The sequence below is a fragment of the Coregonus lavaretus genome (genome assembly GCF_964263955.1).
Source record: "Coregonus lavaretus genome assembly, chromosome: 13".
In the NCBI taxonomy this organism is placed as follows: Eukaryota; Metazoa; Chordata; class Actinopteri; order Salmoniformes; family Salmonidae; genus Coregonus; species Coregonus lavaretus.
Genome location: NC_140000.1, coordinates 19,109,944 through 19,131,330, shown reverse-complemented (window position 1 = coordinate 19,131,330; position 21,387 = coordinate 19,109,944). Strand labels below are relative to the sequence as shown.

Here is a 21,387-nt window from a genome sequence, read left to right as displayed (position 1 = left end):
GTTAATACTATTGTAATTATTCTGCACTATAGCCTATTTACTGCCTTACCTCCATAACTTGCTACATTTGCACACACTGTATATATATTTTCTGTTGTATTTCTGACTTTATGTTTTTTACCCCATATGTAACTCTGTGTTGTTTTTTGTTTTTTTATTGCACTACTATGCTTTATCTTGGCCAGGTCGCAGTTGTAAATGAGAACCTGTTCTCAACTGGCTTACCTGGTTAAATAAAGGTGAAATAAAAAAATATATAAAAAAAATATCTCCACCCACCTGCACCATAGTCCCTGATCTAGATGCTCCTACCCATCTCTCCCTTTAACCTGTATCTCCCTGGACCTGGACCACCCTCAATGCCTCAGCATATGACACCCTTCTCTCCATTCTCACTTGTTGTACCTCCACTGCCTGTTTCATTTCCTCACACCCACCATATGCCACACTATGAGCACCCCCACAGCTGCAGCACTTTGGTTGTACACCATCCCCACACTTCCCATACTCATGCTCCCCTCCACAACTGGCACACCTCTTTTTCTCTTTACAGGCTGTTGCCACATGCCCAAACCTCTGGCAGTTATAACATCTTAAATGCTTCGGTAGGTAAAAGCCCTCACATAATAAGTCATATATCCTATGGTTACTTTATTTGGCAGTATCCTGTCCTTGAAGTGTAACAGAATAGACATACATGTTATTCAATCATTGCACTCGCGTGTCAGCGAGCGTCTGTGTGGCCAGGCGCTAAAATAGAACTTGGTTCTTTTTTTGACGCTCGACGCGCTGCAAGTCCTGTCTCTCATCTCCTCATTGCTTTTTAGGAGCATATACCCACGTGGGTGATTGAAAGATGAACTGAGGTCCACACTCCAGTCCAGTTGGTGGTGGTAATGCATCTTAAAGTTGGTTGCCAACCGACATATAAAGTCGAAAGAAGAAGAACCCTGAAGGATGCCTGAATTTGGTTTACCGTTTCATCTGTGGATTAATTGTTGGAGTTGTTTGCTTATTCCCTTTCAGTCGAATTGCAGCGCTACTACTCTGATCAAGGCACCAAAACAAACGACCAGCCCTCTGTGTCAAACTGATTCTCCTGAGAGAGTTCAGGCTTTGGAATCATTACACATCAGTTGCCCTTCGCAGGTAGAATAGCTTCCTGTGTCCTGGAGCAAGTCTTCAGGGAAGTAATTTTTTAAGGAAATGTACACTTAACGGGGGGCTGAACTTACTGATTTGGCCTCATTTTTTGGGGGATGCTCAATAAGAAATGCAGCGGCCATGACTAAAGCCAAACGAGATTTGTCTTTGGGGTGTGGTTTAATGTGGGTGTCTCTTGTGTGTGTGTTCACACGTGACAAGGGTTTGTATATTCACTCTACCAAAACATTTAGTCACTCATGAGAAGTTGGCTAGCTAGTGCTAGCCAACTTCTTTCGCCAATTAGCTTTAGCCGGCTGTTGTGCCCACGTGGCAAAGTCGGACTTTAGATAGCCTATCTCCGGGGCTAGTTAGGGACCGTCAATAAATCAGACAATGTAAATAGGACAATATTTTCCTGTGGCACACCTTTTAGTTGTCTCATTAACTGCTTTCAATATTACAATTTATAGTTGGTTTGAGGTTTTCAAGTCATTGAAATTTGGAGCTATTTACATTTTTTTATATTGTCAATAATTAAATGTACATTGTGTAATTTTATTGATGGTCCCTAACTATACCCTAATGGATATTACAATTGGGTCACATGCAGCTGCACTCCGAATTGATGATTACTTGGGTGCTGCCAGCTGTGGGCAAGATTGAAATAAACCCAACCCAAAGAAAATTCTTTGAAATACAATTTTCCCACATTTTCGAGTTTTGGACGAGACTGACTTTAAGACCAGAATGATCCTACTATTTACACTTTGTAGTCCATTTTGACACTATAATAAATGTTTCTGACTAATATCAATGCCACATAGGCTCACCCTAGTAAAACAGTGTAAAACCGCTTCTAAACAGTTCAACTGCCCGTAGTTCAGTTAGGGTATACATTTACATTTTAGTCATTTAGCAGACGCTCTTATCCAGAGCGACTTACAGTTAGCGAGTGTATACATATTTCATACTGTATAATGTCCAGCTCACTGTTTCAAGCAGAAAGCAGGAATCTCGAGCCATAAAAGGGCATGTGTCTCATAGAGATGATGTCATTAGAACAGCCATGCGTGCTGGGTCTCCCCTTTCAGTTACAGAGAGAGAGAGTGAGAGCCTGTGTGTTACAGAGGGATACAGAGAAAGAAGATAATGTGTGTGTGGGCAAGGAAAAGGCAGGGTGTGTAAGAGTGGAGAGGACAGAAGCAGAAGGTTTGAGAAAGACTAGTTTACTAGAGCGAGAAGTGTGAGCAAGAGGAACAAAGGTTACAGAGAAAAATAAGAATAGAGAAAGGGGAGAGAGGGACAGAAATCATAGCAGCTGTTTCAGGCCATCAGAGGAGAGAGGACTGAGCCAAAGGGAACAGGAGAGAGTTTCTGCGCCATGGGCAAATCAGGTAAGACTACATGAGATGTAATGGAATATGACTGTGGGAAAGTGAAAAAGTTTATCAACTGAAACGTGTGTGTGTGGTGAGCATGTGTATGAGTAATTACAAAAGAGGCTTAGCTCTCAGTCTGTGCCAATGGTCTGTTATCATGCAACAGGAAAAAGGGGTGGATTTTAGAAAGCTGTAAATCTATTTGACATAGTCTTGTAACGCCTATGTGCTAGGTCAGTTTCTTCCTTTCTGTGGTAAAGATGGAACCACTATTGAGTGTATCAGGAGTAGTTGTGCTAGTAGGGGAATTCCCTATTTACAAGCTGTGTGTCTGTGGTTATGTCAGCGTGTATTTGTGTGTTTTGATATCGATTGACAGAACATTTTAGGGGCCAGTTTCCCAGAACCACATTATCCTCCATTGAAAGTGGTATTTAGTTTAGGAATAAGCTAAATCTGGGTCAAGGATCCAGCCCAAAGGACTGAACCACTGATCCATCACAAGGCCGTAACAGGCTGAATGTGTATTTCGCTACAACTGCAATAACATCTGCTAAATATGTGTATGCGACCAATACAATTGTATTTTGTGTGTGTGTGTGTGTGTGAATCGCCTCATTGTGTGAATGCCAGAGAGAATGGAGATGTGTGAGTAGGGCTGTGATTGGCACCAGGCTGGGGAGAGGGAGGATGTGTCCCCCATTCATACATACCCTGGTACTGTCTGTCTAGTAGTATATAGACTCAGTCAAGCCTGGGAACAGCCATATGTATGGGGTTTACTGGAGATTTACTACTGCCTAAGTTACACTCTGATTATCTGCAGCCTACCGTTTTATTGAGTTGTATTAATGATTTGAAAGTTTGATTGTATATTACAGTGAAAATGAGGGAAACAATAGACATTTAGCCTTCAGTTTTTTCATGGCATCTTGTGTTATGATTCTCTCTCTCTCAGCTTCTAAGCAGTTTTCGGAGGAGGTGTTGCAGAGTCATAATGAGTATCGTAGGAAGCACCAGGCACCACCTCTGAAGCTGTGCAGCAAGCTGAGTAGAGATGCCACTCGGTGGGTCACCCACACACCGCCCCCCCCCCCCCTCCCACTTATCTATTTACATTTTAGTCATTTAGCAGACGCTCTTATCCAGAGCGACTTACAGTTAGTTAGTGAGTGCATACATTATTTTTTTATTTTGCAAACGCCATGCTCTACCAACTGAGCTACATCCCTGCCGGCCATTCCCTCCCTTACCCTACCCTGGACGATGCTGGGCCAATTGTGCGCCGCCCCATGGGTCTCCCTATCTCCTCCACCCACCACCTCCTTTATCAGAGGCATGGCCAACCACATCCAAACCCTTACTTCCTTCCACTTCACCAATCTCCCATCTATTAGCTGTCTTTATCTAACTATTACAACTATCTCCCCTATCTATCTCCCCTATCTCCACCCTGTAGGTATGCTGAGTCTCTGGCCAGCACAAGGATCCTGAAGCACAGTGTTGAGTCCAGTAGGGGGAGCTGTGGCGAGAACCTGGCCTGGGCCTCCTACGACCAACCAGGTACACACACACTCTAACCCTATGACTCCTAACCCTATGACCAACCACAAACATTGACATAGCCTGCATATGTGTAGTTATGGAAATGGGGACATATACATTATTCACTGTGTACGGTACAGATAGTAACATTAAAGAGAGAGATCCAGAGTCTCTGTAGGGTTAAGGTTTAGTTAGGTCTAAACTATAGACTATCCTGTCCAGTGGCGACCCAGGCAGGAACAGCTGGGGTCCATTTCCCTACTCTGTGTTCGGAGTGTGTTTCAGCAACGAGACCATGACTCAGAGCACAACTATGTCTGTGCACTGACCTGACAGTCTGCTGTGATTCATAAAGTCTCCTATGGATACATACTCTATCACTGGGTCATGCTCAGTTCATCTCTCCCTGGACTGCTCCTCTGAAACTGGGGTTCCCAAACCTTCTGCCCCACCTAAAGCTTTGGCAGCTTGAAGAGGGTTAGCACTGTTGCCTTGGACAGCTGCCATCTTGGATAATATTTCCTTGCCGCTGTCATCTCCGCTTGCACTCTGGGGGTTTAGGCCCGAGTTGCTGTTAAACAATAGTGACAAAGGCAACAAACAAGTATAATGTTATGTGATAACCTGTAACCTTTGTCCTCTCTGTGTATAGGGAAGGATGTGGCCGACCGCTGGTATGACGAGGTCAACCAATACAACTTCAACCGCCCTGGCTTCTCCTCTGGCACAGGTGAGACACACACATGCATGCGCGGACACACACACACTCTGACTCGGTGTAGTGCTGCATGCCACAATGTTGTGTTCACCCAGGCTGGGTTCAGGGTTAGACCGTGTGGTGTCTGTGACCGTTCTGTGACCGTGTAGTTCTCTGACTCAGCTCACAAGCATGCATGGATCACTGCTGCCTGTGGGAAAATCACAGTTCTTTATAGCATTCCTGTTCCCTTCCTGAAGCCTCCTGCTCAGTGTGACTGACCCTGCAGCGTCAGGATCACTCCTATCAACTCCCCTGACTCATGTGCTGCTGACAGAAAGGAGGAGAGGAAAAACAGAGGGAGAAATGGGAGTGTGCAATAGAGGGAAAATAGTGTATATGGGGGTGGGGGACAATAGAGGGGGGAGGATATGAATATAGGGTTCTGTAGCTGTAAATATTTAGAGGAGCAGTGCTGCAGACGGCTTCCTTCAGTGAATGTGCTTAGCTTGGCTCTCTCTCTTTCTTTCTCTTCACCCCAACACTTCACCTCACCTTCCCAGGTCATTTCACAGCAATGGTGTGGAAGGGCAGTAAGAAGCTAGGTGTGGGGAAGGCCAGTGCGTCAGACGGCTCGTCTTTCGTGGTGGCCAGGTACTTCCCGGCAGGGAACATCACTAACCAGGGACACTTTGACAACAACGTCCTGCCGCCCAAGGACTGAGGAACATACTGACCCGTCACCCCCATCCCCTAGGACAGGGTTCTTCAATTCCGGTCCTGGAGGGCCGAAACACTTCTGTTTTTTATTTCTACCTGGTAGTTAATTGCACTCACCTGGTGTCCCAGGTCTGAATTAGCCCCTGATTAGAAGGAGAGGATGAAAAACTGAGGTGTTTCGGCCCTCCAGGACCGGAATTGAAGAACCCTGCCCTAGGAACTGACCATCCAAAAGACATTTGCACTTTGACTTGTGACCTTGCCTTGTGAGTTTTTTTTATATATATAAAGACAACCACTGTGACTAACAAATGCATGAACAAATATATATGCACAACATTGACCAAACCCAGACCACCCCAGCTGTGGCTGCTGGAGTACCAGCCACCCAACTGGGTGTAGACCTACTCATTCCAGTGTTAGTGGGGGGTAGAGATTCACCTGTGATGTTGCTACAGTAATATACTCATCTAGACATTTCATAAATGCTAAAACCTTTAGTGACTGGGTTGTATTTGTAAGGAAACAGTCGAGTTGAGAGAGCACATACAAACAATTCATTTCTAATGCTGTAGGATAAATAGTAAATCATTTCTGGTAAAGAATAATAATAATAATAATAATGTGTTACTCAATGTGGGCATGTATTTGTGAGCTTGATTTAAACTGACCTCTTCTCTGAACACTTTGTTTGACTGTGTATGTTTTGTATTTTGAGTTTTTTATTTTAACCAGTAATAAAAGCGACCGCCTGTAAAATGTCCCATTTTCACTATACATACATGACATGTGCAGTATTAGGGTGGTTAACAGTATCGCCCACTAGTGTGGTTATAACATACTTTTTATTAGCAGGTAATGAGGATGCAACATAACAGCGATACAGATGACTGTGGCATTTATGCTTGACGGGGAAGGGGGGGGGGGTCCTTTCACATGGTCAGCTCCTGTGGGAGAGAAGAATGAGAAAGTGAGAAGGAGAGAATAACTTGGGGTTGGATGCGTGAAGAACGTACATTGTAAAGCTTTTTTTTTTCTTTCTTCAAGACCTGTTGAAAAAGCACCGTTGCAATCATCAGCAGATCATAACCGCAACTGTAGGCCCAACAGTGACATTTAGTGGACATAGTGTGCAACTACAGATTCCTTCATCCCTCTCTCCTCACCATGATAGCGTTGACGATGTCGTTCGTGTTGTGTCTGAGTGCGCGGACAGCTTTAGAACGGGACACGTTAGCCTGGGCCATCACCAGCTCTATATCCCTCTGCTCCAGACCTCCCTCGTCCACCTGACAGAGGTCAAGGTCAGTTGCACTATGGAACACTTCTGAACATGGAACACAATGCTACAGTTCTTATTAGCCATCAGGCTAATTACAGTAGAGCAGGGGTGTAAAGTAGTTAAGTAAAAAATACTTGAAAGTACTAAAGTAGTTTTTTTGGGTATCTGTACTTTACTTTACTATTTATATTTTTGACAACTTTTACTTCACTACATTCCTAAAGAAAATGTGGTACTTTTTACTCCATACATTTCCCCTGACAACCAAAAGTACTTACATTTTGAATGCTTAGCAGGGCAGGAAAATTGTCTAATTCACACACTTATCAAGAGAACATCCCTGGTCATCCCTACTGCCTCTGATCTGGCGGAGTCACTAAACACATGCTTCTCCCCTGGCTATCCGTAAATTAAACAAAACAAGAAAATGGTGCTGTCTGGTTTGCTTAATATAAGGAATTTGAAATAATTACTTTTACTTTTGATACTTTAAGTATATTTAAAACCAAATACTTTTAGAATTTTACTCAAGTAGGATTCTACTGGGTGACTTTTACTTGAGTCATTTTCTATTAAAGTATCTTTACTTTTATTCAAGTATGACAATTGGGTACTTTTTCCACCACTGCAGTAGAGAGGACTGCAATATAGCAACACTAGACAGAATTGTTTCATATTAAGATCTAAAAGAACTACTGCACATGAAAGAGTGAGAATAGTGTAAAGATTGGTGTTTTTCCTTGACATAATGAGTGAGCATGCATATCCATACCTCCTCCTCCTCGCTCTCCTCCTTGATGGTGAGGCTGGGTGGTGCAGGGGGCGCCAGGGGGGACGGCTCCACCGGGACCTTAAACTTCTCTGCTGCTGCCTTGTGCACCTGCTGAGACAGGTCCTCTATCTGGGGAGCAGAGGAGATGAGAGAGAGGGATGAGAGAGAGTACAGCAAGAAGGACAGAGGGAGGAGAAAGAGAGAGAGAGGTCACCTTGACTCTGAACACAATGTAGATGAGAGAAAAGAGAGAGAGGGGTATAAAGAGAGAGGGGGTAAAGAGAGAGAGAGAGTGAGCGAGAGAGAGAAGGTTAGGAGGTCACCTTGGCCTCTCCGAACACGATATAGATGTCTGACGCGGGGCTCTTGAAGACGTCAGGTTTGCTGATGACAAACAAGATGCTCTTCGACTTCCTTATAGTGATCCTGGTCACACCGTGGACCGGCCGCAAGCCCAGCTTACCCATGGCCTAAACACACACACACACACACACACACACTGATTTCACCATGACGCGGCCAAACACACAGAATACACACACATTTGCTCTGTGTTTGATTAGCTGAGTCTGCTGCATGGAGCAGCTCTGTGTTCACATCTCACCTTGCGGGCCTTCTTCTCACTGCGGCTCTGCTTAGGTCTGTTTATCCCCTCATCAGCAGGAGAGATGGGCTGAGAGAGGGAAGGGAGGACAACAAAATCAATTCAACACATCAAACCTGAGAACATTCTACAGTAGTTTACCCATATCCAGACTGATAATATAGAACAGATAATAATATAAATATAATATGCCATTTAGCAGACGCTTTTATCCAAAGCGACTTACAGTCATGCGTGCATACATTTTTTTTTTTGTGTATGATCTCTGAGGCTGCTACCCATTCAGAAAATACAGGCCCCACAACACACATCCTTCTTACCCCCCTACCTAAAGTTAATGACTTATCAATATGTTATTACATAACACACAGTGAAAGCAAGGTTTCCACCCTTGGAGGTGAGGGGACTTCTAGAGTGTTCTCTGCCCACACACGGTAGACTCACCTGGGGTTCTGAGGATCTCAGTGGCACCCGCTCTGGTTCTTCCAACTCTGGCACTGATCCCTCACTCTCCGACTCATTGCAGGAGCCCACTGTGGAACACACACACACACTGTTACTCTCAGAGGACTGCATCACATCCTCATTGCTATGGTAACTAATGACTGAGATGTAGATGATGAGGACATGGTGTAGATCGTTAGCACTCTGGTAATGGGACAGTCCATCATAAAGCTCTATGGCTAACCTAATCACCGATCTTAGAGGAGAAATAGATCACCTCATTAAATAGCAATGTCATTTCATCTCTATGCTATGGAACATGCATGTTATGATGCATAATTACATTCAGTACTACTGTGTTTCAATGCAAGTAGCAGTGTTCATTATTCTGCAGTGCTACCACACATACGGTACACATAAATCCCCATGCATGATTCTATGTACGTATCATCTACCGGGAGGTCAGTTTTAGCTAGATTGACTCAGAGTTTTCAGGTTGACTGACGGTTGCCCTGAAATAACCTCTATTGAAAGATGTGCAATAACAGTATTCCTCCTGGATAAGATGATCCTCTCTCTGAGTATTTCTCCTCCATTATTCAGTAGTTGCAGCAGTGTTCTGTGGTCGACAGGGTATTATTGAGAAGCCTTCCTAGAATCTAAAGTATGTCCTTCATCAGGACCACAGCAGGACCACTAGACTTATTCAGAGCCATCTGTGTGTGTGAGGAAGGTCATAGGTGGAGTCACTTCTCAGAATCACTTTCTCAAGGAGACAGAGAGAAACAGACAGAGAGAGAGAGAGAGAGATATGGATTTGGAGAGCACGTACCATTGTATTTGAAGGACAGGTCCAGCTCCTGTGAATCCTTATGGCTTATTGGACAGTCTGTCTGTCTGTCAGTTGGATGGTGGGAGGAGTGAAGCAGTATCTCTCGCTGATTGGAGGAGCCAGACTCTTTATGAGAAGATTTTCCCACAATCCCCCTGGGCTGAGTCATGTGATGTCGTAGAGGAACAGCAGTGTCATCATCATCACTGTCTATGTCCATCCCATCTGCAACAAAATACAAGTTCACACAGATAGGACTGATTCATGATTCACTGATTCTTGGTTACCAAAAAGAGAAAATCATATCACCCCACACCCCTATCTCTCCTGAGTGTAACTCACCTCTGTCCTGTGGGCTTTGTGACTGACCTGGCTTGATCTGTCTGTTGGGCTCGGTGAGGAGGTTTGGCTGGGGCTGGGCCTGCCTGCGGGTGTCTAGGACAGGCACTGTGATTGGAGCCTCCAGCCGTGGCAGAGACTCCTGGGTGGGCTGGGTAAGGCTGGGGGTCGAGGGCAGGGCTGACGTGGGTGGAGATGAGAATGAGGAGGATGTAGGGGACATAGGGACACTTTTGGTGGGTATAGGGGGGTGCTTAGGAAGGGCGATATGGGTAGTAGAAAGGGTTGCGGAGGCTGCCTGAAGATTGGTTGATTGAGGCTGGGTGTCTAGGAGTGGGGTGACAGGCTGGGCTGTGGTGAGGAGAGGCTGGGACTCCTGTATGGGGGTGGGGAGGTCCTCATCTGGCGGCACCGTGAAAGTACTGGGGGTAGGAGAGGAGGAGAGAGGAGAGGGAAAGAGAGGGGGAGGAGAGGAGGAGGGAAGAGGTGGGGGAGATGAGGAAAGAGGAGAGGAGGAAAGTGGGGGAGGAGAGGAGGAGGGAAGAGGTGGAGGAGAAGAGGACCTATTCTGTTCTGTAGGGGAGGCATGGCCACTCCCCATATTGTTATCGTTTATGTCCTTCCTGCTTTCTGCCTGGCAACCAGGCAGCGGCCTGTTATCAAGCATATCCTGGTGCACTTCCGGGTTCACTTCCTGGTTGACTAGGAGAGCGGGAGTGATGGGGCTGAGGTTGGTAGGACTAGGGGGAGTCGGGGCAACAGAGACGTTTCTGTTTTCCCCTCTCCTCTCGGACTCTGCCTCAGGTTTGCCCTTCACAGTTGTCCTCTGTCTGGTGTCTGCAGCAGATTTTTGGCCCCTTGTGTTCTTATTCTTTTGTTTCCCTGGTGGGGAGGCGTCTGCTGGGGTCTTGGCAGGGAGAGCTGGTTCCTGAAGTTGATCAGTAGACCCAGGGCCTGACGGAGCCTGTCTGCGTGGCTGACTGGGTCTGTCTCTGCTCTGCTTCCTCTGCTTCCCTCTCCTCCCTGGCTGAGGAGGAGTGATGGCTTTCTCTGTGCTCAGCTCTCCCTCAGGTGTGTGATGCTGTGCAGGTTCTGGAACACTCTCTGTTGGAGAGAATCTCTCCTCTGCTCTCTCCTCCACCTCTCTTTCCCCTGAGATACAAACACTGCTCTCCTGCCCTTCTAAGGCCAAGCTCGTCTTTGGTTGGTCAATGTGCCTGTCAGTCGTCTGACCGCCACCACCCTCTCTTTGGCTCACCGTCTCCTCTGGCTGAGGCTGGGAGCAGAGTTGTATCATGCTTTCTACTGTGTCTTTGCCCACTGATAGGCAAGATTCTTGGGAAACCTGGACCTTCTCTACTATGTCTTTGCTCACTGATGGGGAAGATTCTTGGGAAACTTGCACTTTCTCTATTGTGTCTTTGCTCACTGATGGGGACATTTCTTGGTAAACCTGGACCTTCTCTACTGTGTCTTTTCTCACTGATGGGGAAGTTTCGTGAAAAACGTGGACCTTCTCTACTGTGTCTTTGCCCACTGATAGGGAAATATCTTGGGGAACTTGGACCTTCTCTACTGTGTTTTTGCCCACCGATAGTGAAGATCCTTGGGAAACTTGGACCTTTTCTACTGTGTCTTTACCCACTGACAGAGAACATTCTTGGGAGACTTGGACCTTCTCTACTGTGTCTTTGCTCACTGATGGGGAAATATCTTGGGGAACTTGGACCTTCTCTACTGTGTTTTTGCCCACCGATAGTGAAGATCCTTGGGAAACTTGAACCTTTTCTACTGTGTCTTTGCCCACTGACAGAAAACATTCTTGGGAGACTTGGATCTTCTCTACTGTGTCTTTGCTCACTGATGGGGAAGTTTCTTGGGAAACTTGGACCTTCTCTACTGTGTCTTTGCCCACTGATGGGGAAGTTTCTTGGGAAACTTGGATTTTCTCTACTGTGTCTTTGCCCACTGATAGAGAAGATTCTTGGAATACTTGGACCTTCTCTACTGTGTCTTTGCTCACTGATGGGGAAGTTTCTTGGGAAACTTGGATCTTCTCTACTGTGTATTTGCCCACTGATGGGGAAGTTTGTTGGGAAACTTGAAACTTCTCTACTGTGTCTTTTCTCACTGATAGGGAAGATTCTTGGGAGACTTGGACCTTCTCTACTGTGTCTTTGCTCACTGATGGGGAAGTTTCTTGGGAAACTTGGACCTTCTCTACTGTGTCTTTGCCCACTGATAGGAAAGATTCTTGGGAGACATGAACTTTCTCTACTGTGTCTTTGCCCACTGATAGGGAAGATTCTCTGAATACTTGGACCTTCTCTACTGTGTCTTTGCTCACTGATGGGGAAGTTTCTTGGGAACCTTGGACCTTCTCTACTATGTCTTTGCTCACTGATTGGGAAGACTCTTGGGAAAATTTGACTTTCTCTACTGTGTCTTTGCTCACTGATGGGGAAGTTTCTTGGGAAACTTGGACCTTCTCTACTGTGTCTTTGCCCACTGATGGGGAAGTTTCTTGGGAAACTTGGATTTTCTCTACTGTGTCTTTGCCCACTGATAGAGAAAATTCTTGGAATACTTGGACTTTCTCTACTGTGTCTTTGCTCACTGATGGGGAAGTTTCTTGGGAAACTTGGATCTTCTCTACTGTGTATTTGCCCACTGATGGGGAAGTTTGTTGGGAAACTTGAACCTTCTCTACTGTGTCTTTTCTCACTGATAGGGAAGATTCTTGGGAGACTTGGACCTTCTCTACTGTGTCTTTGCTCACTGATGGGGAAGTTTCTTGGGAAACTTGGACCTTCTCTACTGTGTCTTTGCCCACTGATAGGAAAGATTCTTGGGAGACATGAACTTTCTCTACTGTGTCTTTGCCCACTGATAGGGAAGATTCTCTGAATACTTGGACCTTCTCTACTGTGTCTTTGCTCACTGATGGGGAAGTTTCTTGGGAACCTTGGACCTTCTCTACTATGTCTTTGCTCACTGATTGGGAAGACTCTTGGGAAAATTTGACTTTCTCTACTGTGTCTTTGCTCATTGACGGGGACATTTCTTGGGAAACTTGGAACTTCTCTTCTGTGTCTTTGCTTACTGATGGGGAAGTTTTGTGAAAAACTTGGACCTTCTCTACTGTGTCTTTGCCCACTGATAGGGAAGATTCTTTGGAAACTTGGACTTTCTCTACTGTGTCTTTGCCCACTGATAAGGAAGATTCTTGGGAAACTTGGACCTTCTCTACTGTGTCTTTTCCCACTGATAGGGAAGATTCTTGGGAGACATTGACCTTCTCTACTGTGTCCTTGCTCACTGATGGAGACATTTCTTGGGAAACTTGGATCTTCTCTACTGTGTCTTTGCCCACTGATAGGGAACATTCTTGGGAGACATTGACCTTCTCTACTGTGTCCTTGCTCACTGATGGAGACATTTCTTGGGAAACTTGGATCTTCTCTACTGTGTCTTTGCCCACTGATAGGGAACATTCTTGGGAGACTTGGACCTTCTCTACTGTGTCTTTGCCCACTGATGGGGACATTTCTTGGGAAACTTGGACCTTCTCTACTTTGTCTTTGCCCACTGAGAGAGAAGTTTTTTGGGAGACTTGGACATTCTCTACTGTGTCTTTCCTCACTGATGGCGAAGTTTCTTGGGACAGTCTGGCTGACTTGGAGTTGCTTGGTCTGATTTTAGGGCTGAAGGATCCAAACGCCCCTCCCAGCAGAGACAGAGCAGAGTCTACCTGTATGTCTGCTGGGTTAAGATCTGTGTTACTGTTGGGTCTGGAAATGGCTGCCTCTACTGAACCAGGGCTCTGGTCTGAGACAGTCTGTGGTTTACCTCCTGGTGGTGAGACACGCCCAGGGCTTTCCATGGACGAGGAAGCCAGTCTTGTGTCTGATTGGTGTGTTGAGCTGTCCGTTGATGTTGTTGGCCTATCGGAGGCTGCAGCGGCCTGTGGTCTCACCTCTGTGAGTGGTATGTTTGAGAGGGACGCCCTCAGACTCACACTCTGGCTCTGGTGTCTCACCTCCTCCGACAGGGCATTCAGAGTCACACAGGTTGGCATTCCAGAGGATAGGAACACTGACTCGTTGTTGTTTTCCTGCTCCTCCTTGTTTTCCGGGTGACTCTGCAGGTTGCTGACATCATCCTCTAGGAATCGGGAGCTTCCGTCCTCTCCTCCCCCTGCCTCTGAGATCTCCTCAATGGACCTCCAGCTGGACAGGTTGGACTCTGGCACACCCTCTCCCACGAGCTCGACATCTGCCATCTTGTCCGGCCGACCACACAGGCTGTTGTTGTCTTCTTCGTCCCCCATTATATCACCCACCTCATCCTCGTCTGTGCCGACATTGGGCAGCCCGGAGAGTGTCTCTCCAATTGTCTGTCCAACCGTATGTCCCTCCACCTCACACAGTAACAGGCTCTGTGCCTCCAACCCACAGCCCTGCCCCAGAGAGAGAGATAGGAGCAGGGGCAGGGGCCTGGGGGGCAGGGGAGGCCCTAACTCCCTCCTATCAGCCCTCCAGCCCCCAGCTCCCCTCCTCCCCCCTGCGTCTGTCTCTGAGTTCTCCCTCTTGGGAGAGACAGCCAGGGGTGTGTGAGGGGAGCCGAGGGCCCCAGGGCCCCCATCCTCAGTGCTCAGGGTGTTCTCCCTCAGGTTCTCCTGGGCGGGGTCACATGGGCAGAGGTCAGGGGTCAGGGACAGGTTGTCAGCCAGGTCAGGTGAGCTCTCAGGGCAGGAAGAGACAGGGATGTTGCTGGGGTTAGGTTCTTTGGGGTACGAGAGCAGAGGGACCCCCTTGTTCAGGTCGTTGGTGGCAGTGGTCCCTTCAAGGACCAGATGGGAGTCCACACCTTCAGCGCTGCTGTTCCCGTTCTTCTGGTCCAGTTCCAGCACTGACACCAGAAGCGGGTTGGACCGGACTGAAGCCGCTGCAACCCCAAACACACGTGGGAGGGGCTTACGGGGCTCAGAGGTCTTCTGTTTAGGCCGGGGTGTGTCTGACTTAGAGGGGCGTGGCTTAATGAGTAGTTTGAACGAGTCTCTGTCTGTCTGCTCTGTGTGGTCCTCTTCTGAAGTCTCTGTGCTCTGTTCATCCTTCTCTCTCTCTGCACAACTCTGTTTGTCCTTCTCTCTCTCCACACCGCTCTGTTTGTCCTTCTCTCTCTCCGCACCGCTCTTTTTGTCCTTCTCTCTCTCCCCACCGCTCTGTTTGTATTTCTTTCTCTCTGCACCACTCTTTTTGTCCTTCTCTCTCTCCCCACTGCTCTTTTTGTCCTTCTCTCTCTCCCCACCGCTCTGTTTGTCTTTCTCTCTCTTTGCACCGCTCCTTTTGTCCTCCTCTCTCACCGTACCAGCCCGTACTTCCTCTGCAGCTGCTTTGGCTGGCCCTGTTTCTGTTCCCAGGGTCACAGGGCTGTTATGGGATGGCTGCGTTGCCAGGGTGACAGGATTGCTGTGGGACGCTGTCTCCTCGATTGAAGCAGCAGGGTTAGTGTTAGGAGTAGCAGCAGGGTTTGGGGTAGAGCATGTAGCTGGGGTAGTTTTTGGAGTTGAGGCTGTAGCAGGGTTAGTGTTAGTGGTAAAGGCTGTAGCAGATTTAGCGTTAGGGGCAGGAGCACTGTTAGTGTTAGGGGTAGAGACCATAGCAGGGTTAATTTCAGGTGTACAGATGGTAGCAGGGATAGTTTTGGGGGTGGAGGAAGTAGCAGGGTTATTTTGTGGTGTTGAGGCTGTAGCAGGGTTAGTGTTAGTGGTACAGACAGTAGCAGATTTAGCGTTAGGGGCAGTTGCACGGTTAGTGTTGGGGTTAGAGAGAGTTGCAGGCTTGGATTTAGGGGTTGACACGGTAGCAGGGGTAGTCTTAGGGATAGTTTTTAGGGTAGGGGTAGCAGGGTAAGGGGTTGTAGCAGGTTTAGGGGTAAGGGTAGAGACAGAAGGGCTCTCCTGAGAAGGAGCGGGGACAGGAGGGTCAGAGGACTCTGAGGAGATCTCCATTTCACTCTCACTGCCGCTGTTGGAGGACTCGGGGTGGGCTGATTCCGCAGGTTGGGCAGGTGCAAGTGCAGGTTGTGGTGGTCTAGGTCCTGGAGGATCATCAGGCCTGGGCTCTTTGGCTCCTGGGGGATTGTTTAGGCTAGGTCTCCTCTGGGACTGGGACGGTTCAGTGCAGTGGGCCTCTGGTCTGGTTTCAGGCTGAGGTTTGGCTTTGTGTGGTTCTGTTGATGGTTCTGTGGGTGGTTCTGTAGGTGGTTCTGTGGGTGGTCCTGTGGGTGGTTCTGTGGGTGGTTCTGTGGGTGGTCCTGTGGGTGGTCCTGTGGGTGGTTCTGTGGGTGGTTCAGCATGTCTCTCTGTGCTATACAGCCGCTCATCCTCCTCGCCATTATAAGAGGCAGAGTCTATTGAGTCATCAGTGTCGTCATGGAAACAGAAGGATTCATCCAGCCCCTCGTTGATGGAAGTCTCCGACATTGAATGAAGGAAGGAGGCCGAGGTGTCCTCTTCAGCTGGGTCATTTACAACCTTACCCTCACCCTCCTCCTCCTCAACATCCTCACCCTCCTCTTCATCCACCTCTTCCTCTATCTCTACCTCTACTTTAGCCTCCTCTATCTCTACCTTAGCCTCCACTTCTTCCTCATCATCATCATCATCATCTTCATAATCTTCATCATCATCCTCCACGTCCCCCTCCTCCTCTCCGGCCGCGTACGCATCCACATCGTTCCCTTCATTCCCCTCCTCTGTGGGGAAGAGAGTGATCTCCATGGAGTCTGCCTGGAAGAGGAGGCTGGTGTGGAGGGGGAAGTTAAGCAGAGAGGCTGGGATCATCCTCTCCTCCTCCTCCTCCTCCATTTCTCCATCATCACTGTAGGAGCCTGGGAACAGCAGGAAGGGACCCATCTCTCCGTACGGACTGGAGTTATCCCCGTCTGACACATCTGGAGAGCAGGTGTCCAGGGTGAGGTTGGGGGAAGTAGGGTTGACGCTGGAGGTGTGAGGGCTTAGGTTCCCCATGTCTGGGGAAAAGGGGGAGAAGATGGAGGTCAGCCGTGGGGAGTCTGCTCCATCCTCTGGGTTGGTAATGGGAGGGTAAAGCTCCTCAGACACACAGGCCTGCAGCTCCAGCTCCAGGCCTCTTTGCAGCAGGGGACTAGAGTACTGCTGTCCCCCAGCCAGAGCATCCTCTGCTGGGCAGAGCGAGCCCTCCGACTCCCCTCCCTCTTCCTGGGAGTCGGTGCTTCTGCCGCTGCTGCTCCTCAATGGGGAAGTGTCCTCTGTCACCCAGCGAGGGCGACAGCTACCCCTTGAGACTGTCGCTTCCTCACTCCTCCTCCCTCTCACCTCCCCTCTCAGCACCTCCTCCTCCTCCAGGATCACAGTCTCTGCTAGACCCTTATAGAGGCAGAACCGCCACTCTGCTGCTCCTCCTCCCCTCTCCTCTGCCCTCTCCCCTACTGCTCCCCTATCCTCCCCCACCTCGTCTCCGATTTCAGACAGCGAGCTGACAAAGCATGCAGGTGCCTCCTGCACCTCCTCTGCCAGGAGCAGATTGGGGGAGGTGCAGGGGGAGGTGGAAGAAGTCCAGCTGCCCCCCTCCGCAGTAACGTAGGAGCCAGAGGGGGAGGTGAGGGGGGAGCACAGGTCCTCGCTGTCCGAGGGGGAGTTTGGTGAGAGAGGAGAGGCTGGGGAGCCAGGGTAAGAGCGGTGTTTGAGGTGTGAGGGGCGAGCAGCCATCTTGATGGGGGTGGAGGGGGCGGTGTAGTACAGGTCAGGATCCAGGGATGAGGGAACGCCCACTCTCAGAGGGTCTACGGCATAGGCCGGCTCAGTGAAAGATAGGATAGCAGGGGGATACGCTGGCTCGGACAGGGAAGGCATAGCATACATGGCACATACAAAAGACATTTCACCATAGGGAGACAGCCCTGCCTCCAATGGGCTTAAGCTGCCCGTCAAACTAACATCCACTGTGACTGGCTCTGAGGAGGGAGGGGAGGCAGGCATGAGGGGGGTTAGCAGAGAGGTGAGGAGAGGGCTAATGGGCAGGACAGGGCTTCTCTCCTGCTCTTGCTCCATCTTTGGGGTCAGAGGTGAGTTGTCTCTCTCCTGCCCTGTGTCCAGTTGGGCCTTTTCCCCAGCCTCGGCCTGGGGTTCTGAGGGAGGCATAGGGACCTCCAAGACTGGGCCTCCGGGCAGGGGTATCGCCTGACTGCTCTGTCTGCCTGGGCACTTCCCTGTCAGGGTCTCCTTGGTCTTGAGCAGGGACTCCTGGCCCATCACCACCCGTGTGTCCATGTTCTCTGGCTGCTTGTAGTCACTCTCCACCTCTGAGCCCATCAGGACCTGGAGAACATAATGAAAACGTTGGATGAACATTGGAAAAAAATAAAGAGAAGAGGAGACCATTGGTAAACATACACACATACATATACACACACACACCTTGATTCTCTCCATCTTCATGGGTCCGCTGCGGCGTCCACAGGGTCCGTGACCTCCAAACTTCCCGCTAAGCCGGACCGTGTTACTGTGGCGACGGTCGGAACCTTCAGGCTGGGGTCGCGGGGTCGCGGAGGAGCTGGGCGTGGCCCGGACCAATCGCGGCCCAAACAGAGAGGTGCATGATGGGAGCAGCTTCTGAGGGGTGCTGGGGGAGGGACTAGAGCCGCTGTCACTAGGGGTGGAGCCACTGTCACTAGGGGTGGAGTCAGTGGAGGCATGTCTGATCATGTCTGAAAGAGGAGCGAAAGAGAAGAAACTGTTTCTGTAAGGTATTGTTATGTCCATGAGGTCAGAATCACTAGCTGCTTTATGACGTGGCAACAGTAACTGTAATCGAGAAAAGGCAACTGGAATTTCAGTTTACCTCCTGAATTTATTAAAAATAATAAAATAAAAAACGAAATAACTGTAATGGATGCTGTAATCGCTTTGCCTTTGTTGAATAGAAACAGTCCTTTCAGCTCTCCCTTTGAAGCTTGTTCTCCCTCCATTACCGTTACACACACAGCCATACCTAGCGGGTCTAGAATGTCACCTAAATGTCAGAGAAAACAGGTGACTGAAAAGACCACGCTCACAGCAGCTAAGGGTACACTTCAAGTGGCATCAACATATCAAAATATAAGGCCCCTACTGTCGTCACTTGCAGTCCATCAACTACGGCTGGGTGAATGGAGCCCATTTACTGGCAGTGAGTTCTGAATGAATTAAATGTGTGCTCCTTCCATTTACAGGGCTCACTGCCCAGGGTAGTTCTTTACTCAGACTCGTTCCCTTCCACAGTAGTGACCCCTGACCCCAAGGGAATGGAACACACCCTGAGTTTGCTGAAGTCTGCATATCTGGCTGTGGTACCTGCTGCTAGGGCAGTAGAGCCCGCACTGTGCATGAGCATGTGTAAGCTTGTGCATGTTAGTGTTTTACCCCTCTCCTCTACCCCTCCTCTCATCTTTCCTCTCCCCTCTCTTATCCCATCAGCAAAGTCAGACTGACAGCTCTGGAGCCACAGGGCAAAGTCAGCAGAACAGAGACACACACACACACAGCAGAGCAGAGCACATAGATTAAAATAAGCAGAGCACATAGACTAAAATATACAGTATATACAGTGCCTTCAGAAAGTATTCATACCCCTTGACTTATTCCACTTTGTTGTTACAGCTTGAATTCAAAATTGATTAAATATATATTTGTATCTCACCCATATACACACAATACCCCATAATGACAAAATGAAAACAAGTTTTTAGAAATGTTAGCAAATTTATTGAAAATGAAATATCTAATGTACATATGTATTCACACCCCTGAGTCAATACATGTTATAATCACCTTTGGCAGCGATTACAGCTGTGAGTCTTTCTGGGTAAGTCTCTAAGAGCTTTGCACACCTGGATTGAACAATATCAGCACATTATTCTTCAACAACAAAAAAATCCCTTGTCCTTGCCGATGACAAGCATACCCATAACATGATGCAGCCACAACCATGCTTCAAAGTATGAAGACTGGTACTCTTGGAATATGTTTTATTCTGTACATGCTTCCTTCTTTTCACTCTGTCATTTAGCTTAGCATTGTGGAGTAACTACAATGTTAGTTTTCTCCTATCACAGCCATTAAACTCTGTAACTGTTTTAAAGTCACCATTGGCCTCATGGTGAAATCCCTGAGCGGTTTCCTTCCTCTCTGGCAACTGAGTTAGGAAGGCCACCTGTATCTTTGTAGTGACTGGGTGTATTGATACACAATCCAAAGTGTAATTAATAACTTCACCATGCTCAAATGGATATTCAATGTCTGCTTTTTATTTTACCCATCTAACAATTATTTGCGAGGCATTGGAAAACCTCCCTGGTCTTTGTGGTTGAATCTGTGTTTGAAATTCACTGCTCGACTGAGGGACCTTACAGATAATCATATGTGTGGGGTACAGAGATAAGGTAGTTGTTCAAAAATCATGTTAAAAACTATAATTGCTCACAAAGTGAGTCCATGCAACTTATTATTTGACTTGTTAAGCAAATGTTTTGTGCTAAACTACCCATCAAATGTTTTGTGCTAAACAACCAGGCATGCTATAACACATTTTTTTTTTTTTTTTTTCATTTAGCAGACGCTCTTATCCAGAGCGACTTACAGTTAGTGAGTTCATACATTATTTTATTTTGATATACTGGCCCCCCGTTGGAATCAAACCCACAACCCTGGCGTTGCAAACACCATGCTCCTGAGTGGCGCAGTGGTCTAAGGCACTGCATAGCAGTGCTAACTGTGCCACTAGAGATCCTGGTTCGAATCCAGGCTCTGTCGCAGCCGGCCACGACCGGGAGACTCATGGGCGGCGCACAATTGGCCCAGCGTCGTCCAGGGTAGGGGAGGGAATGGCCGGCAGGGATGTAGCTCAGTTGATAGAGCATGGCGTTTGCAACGCCAGGGTTGTGGGTTCGATTCCCACGGGGGGCCAGTATAAAAAAAATATGTATTCACTAACTGTAAGTCGCTCTGGATAAGAGCGTCTGCTAAATGACTAAAATGTAAAGCTCTACCAACTGAGCTACATCCCTGCTGGCCATTCCCTCCCCTACCCTGGGCCAATTGTGCGCCGCCCCATGGGTCTCCCGGTCGCAGCCGGCTATGACAGAGCCTGGATTCGAACCAGGATCTCTAGTGGCACAGCTAGCACTGCCTTAGACCACTGCGCCACTCGAGAGACTAGGTTGAATACTTATTGACATAATCCACTTTGACATTATGGGGTATTCTGAGTAGGCCAGTGACACAAAATCTCAATTTAATCCATTTTAAAAGGCTGTAACGCAACAAAATGTGGACAAAGTAAAGGGGTGTGAACACTAACTCCCACCACGCTAGAGAGGCAAAGTAAGAAAAGGAGAAAGAGAGAGAAAAGACATGAGAGAATGTAAATAATTTATTAAAGAAGAATTCATATTGATTGATGGGTAACATCGAAAACATGCTGGTCCTGTGTTATATTCATCCCAGATCCAGCGGGAGCGCTACATGCAGGGTGTCTGTTGCCCTCTTCCGTTGCTTGATCGTACTACAGCTAGCACAGTTAGATAAGTTCACTAGCTACTTCATG

At 48.0% G+C, this 21,387-nt stretch overlaps 2 protein-coding genes across 2 annotated transcripts in view; one reads left to right on the top strand and one right to left on the bottom strand.

Moving 5' to 3' along the window:
* Positions 1-2,235: 2,235 nt before the first annotated feature.
* Positions 2,236-6,242, top strand: LOC311139911 (Golgi-associated plant pathogenesis-related protein 1-like). The gene is made up of 5 exons (XM_084174908.1): positions 2,236-2,540; positions 3,484-3,592; positions 3,985-4,088; positions 4,723-4,800; positions 5,331-6,242. Exons 1-5 carry the CDS (start codon positions 2,528-2,530, stop codon positions 5,489-5,491), a joined length of 465 nt encoding a protein of 154 aa, XP_084031034.1. The 5' UTR covers positions 2,236-2,527; the 3' UTR covers positions 5,492-6,242.
* Positions 6,243-6,314: 72 nt separating this feature from the next.
* The window catches only part of nacad (NAC alpha domain containing), a gene marked incomplete at its 5' end in the record, with an annotated part of 20,357 nt that continues 5,284 nt past the window's right edge, over positions 6,315-21,387 (bottom strand). Inside the window, 10 exons of the mRNA XM_084174947.1 lie at positions 6,315-6,434; positions 6,654-6,776; positions 7,542-7,670; positions 7,865-8,011; positions 8,146-8,214; positions 8,590-8,678; positions 9,422-9,646; positions 9,764-14,707; positions 15,131-18,122; positions 18,222-18,511. Of these exons, the coding sequence (XP_084031073.1) occupies positions 6,420-6,434; positions 6,654-6,776; positions 7,542-7,670; positions 7,865-8,011; positions 8,146-8,214; positions 8,590-8,678; positions 9,422-9,646; positions 9,764-14,707; positions 15,131-18,122; positions 18,222-18,511 (9,023 nt within the window). The 3' untranslated portion in view covers positions 6,315-6,419. The remainder of the gene's footprint in view (positions 6,435-6,653; positions 6,777-7,541; positions 7,671-7,864; positions 8,012-8,145; positions 8,215-8,589; positions 8,679-9,421; positions 9,647-9,763; positions 14,708-15,130; positions 18,123-18,221; positions 18,512-21,387) is intronic.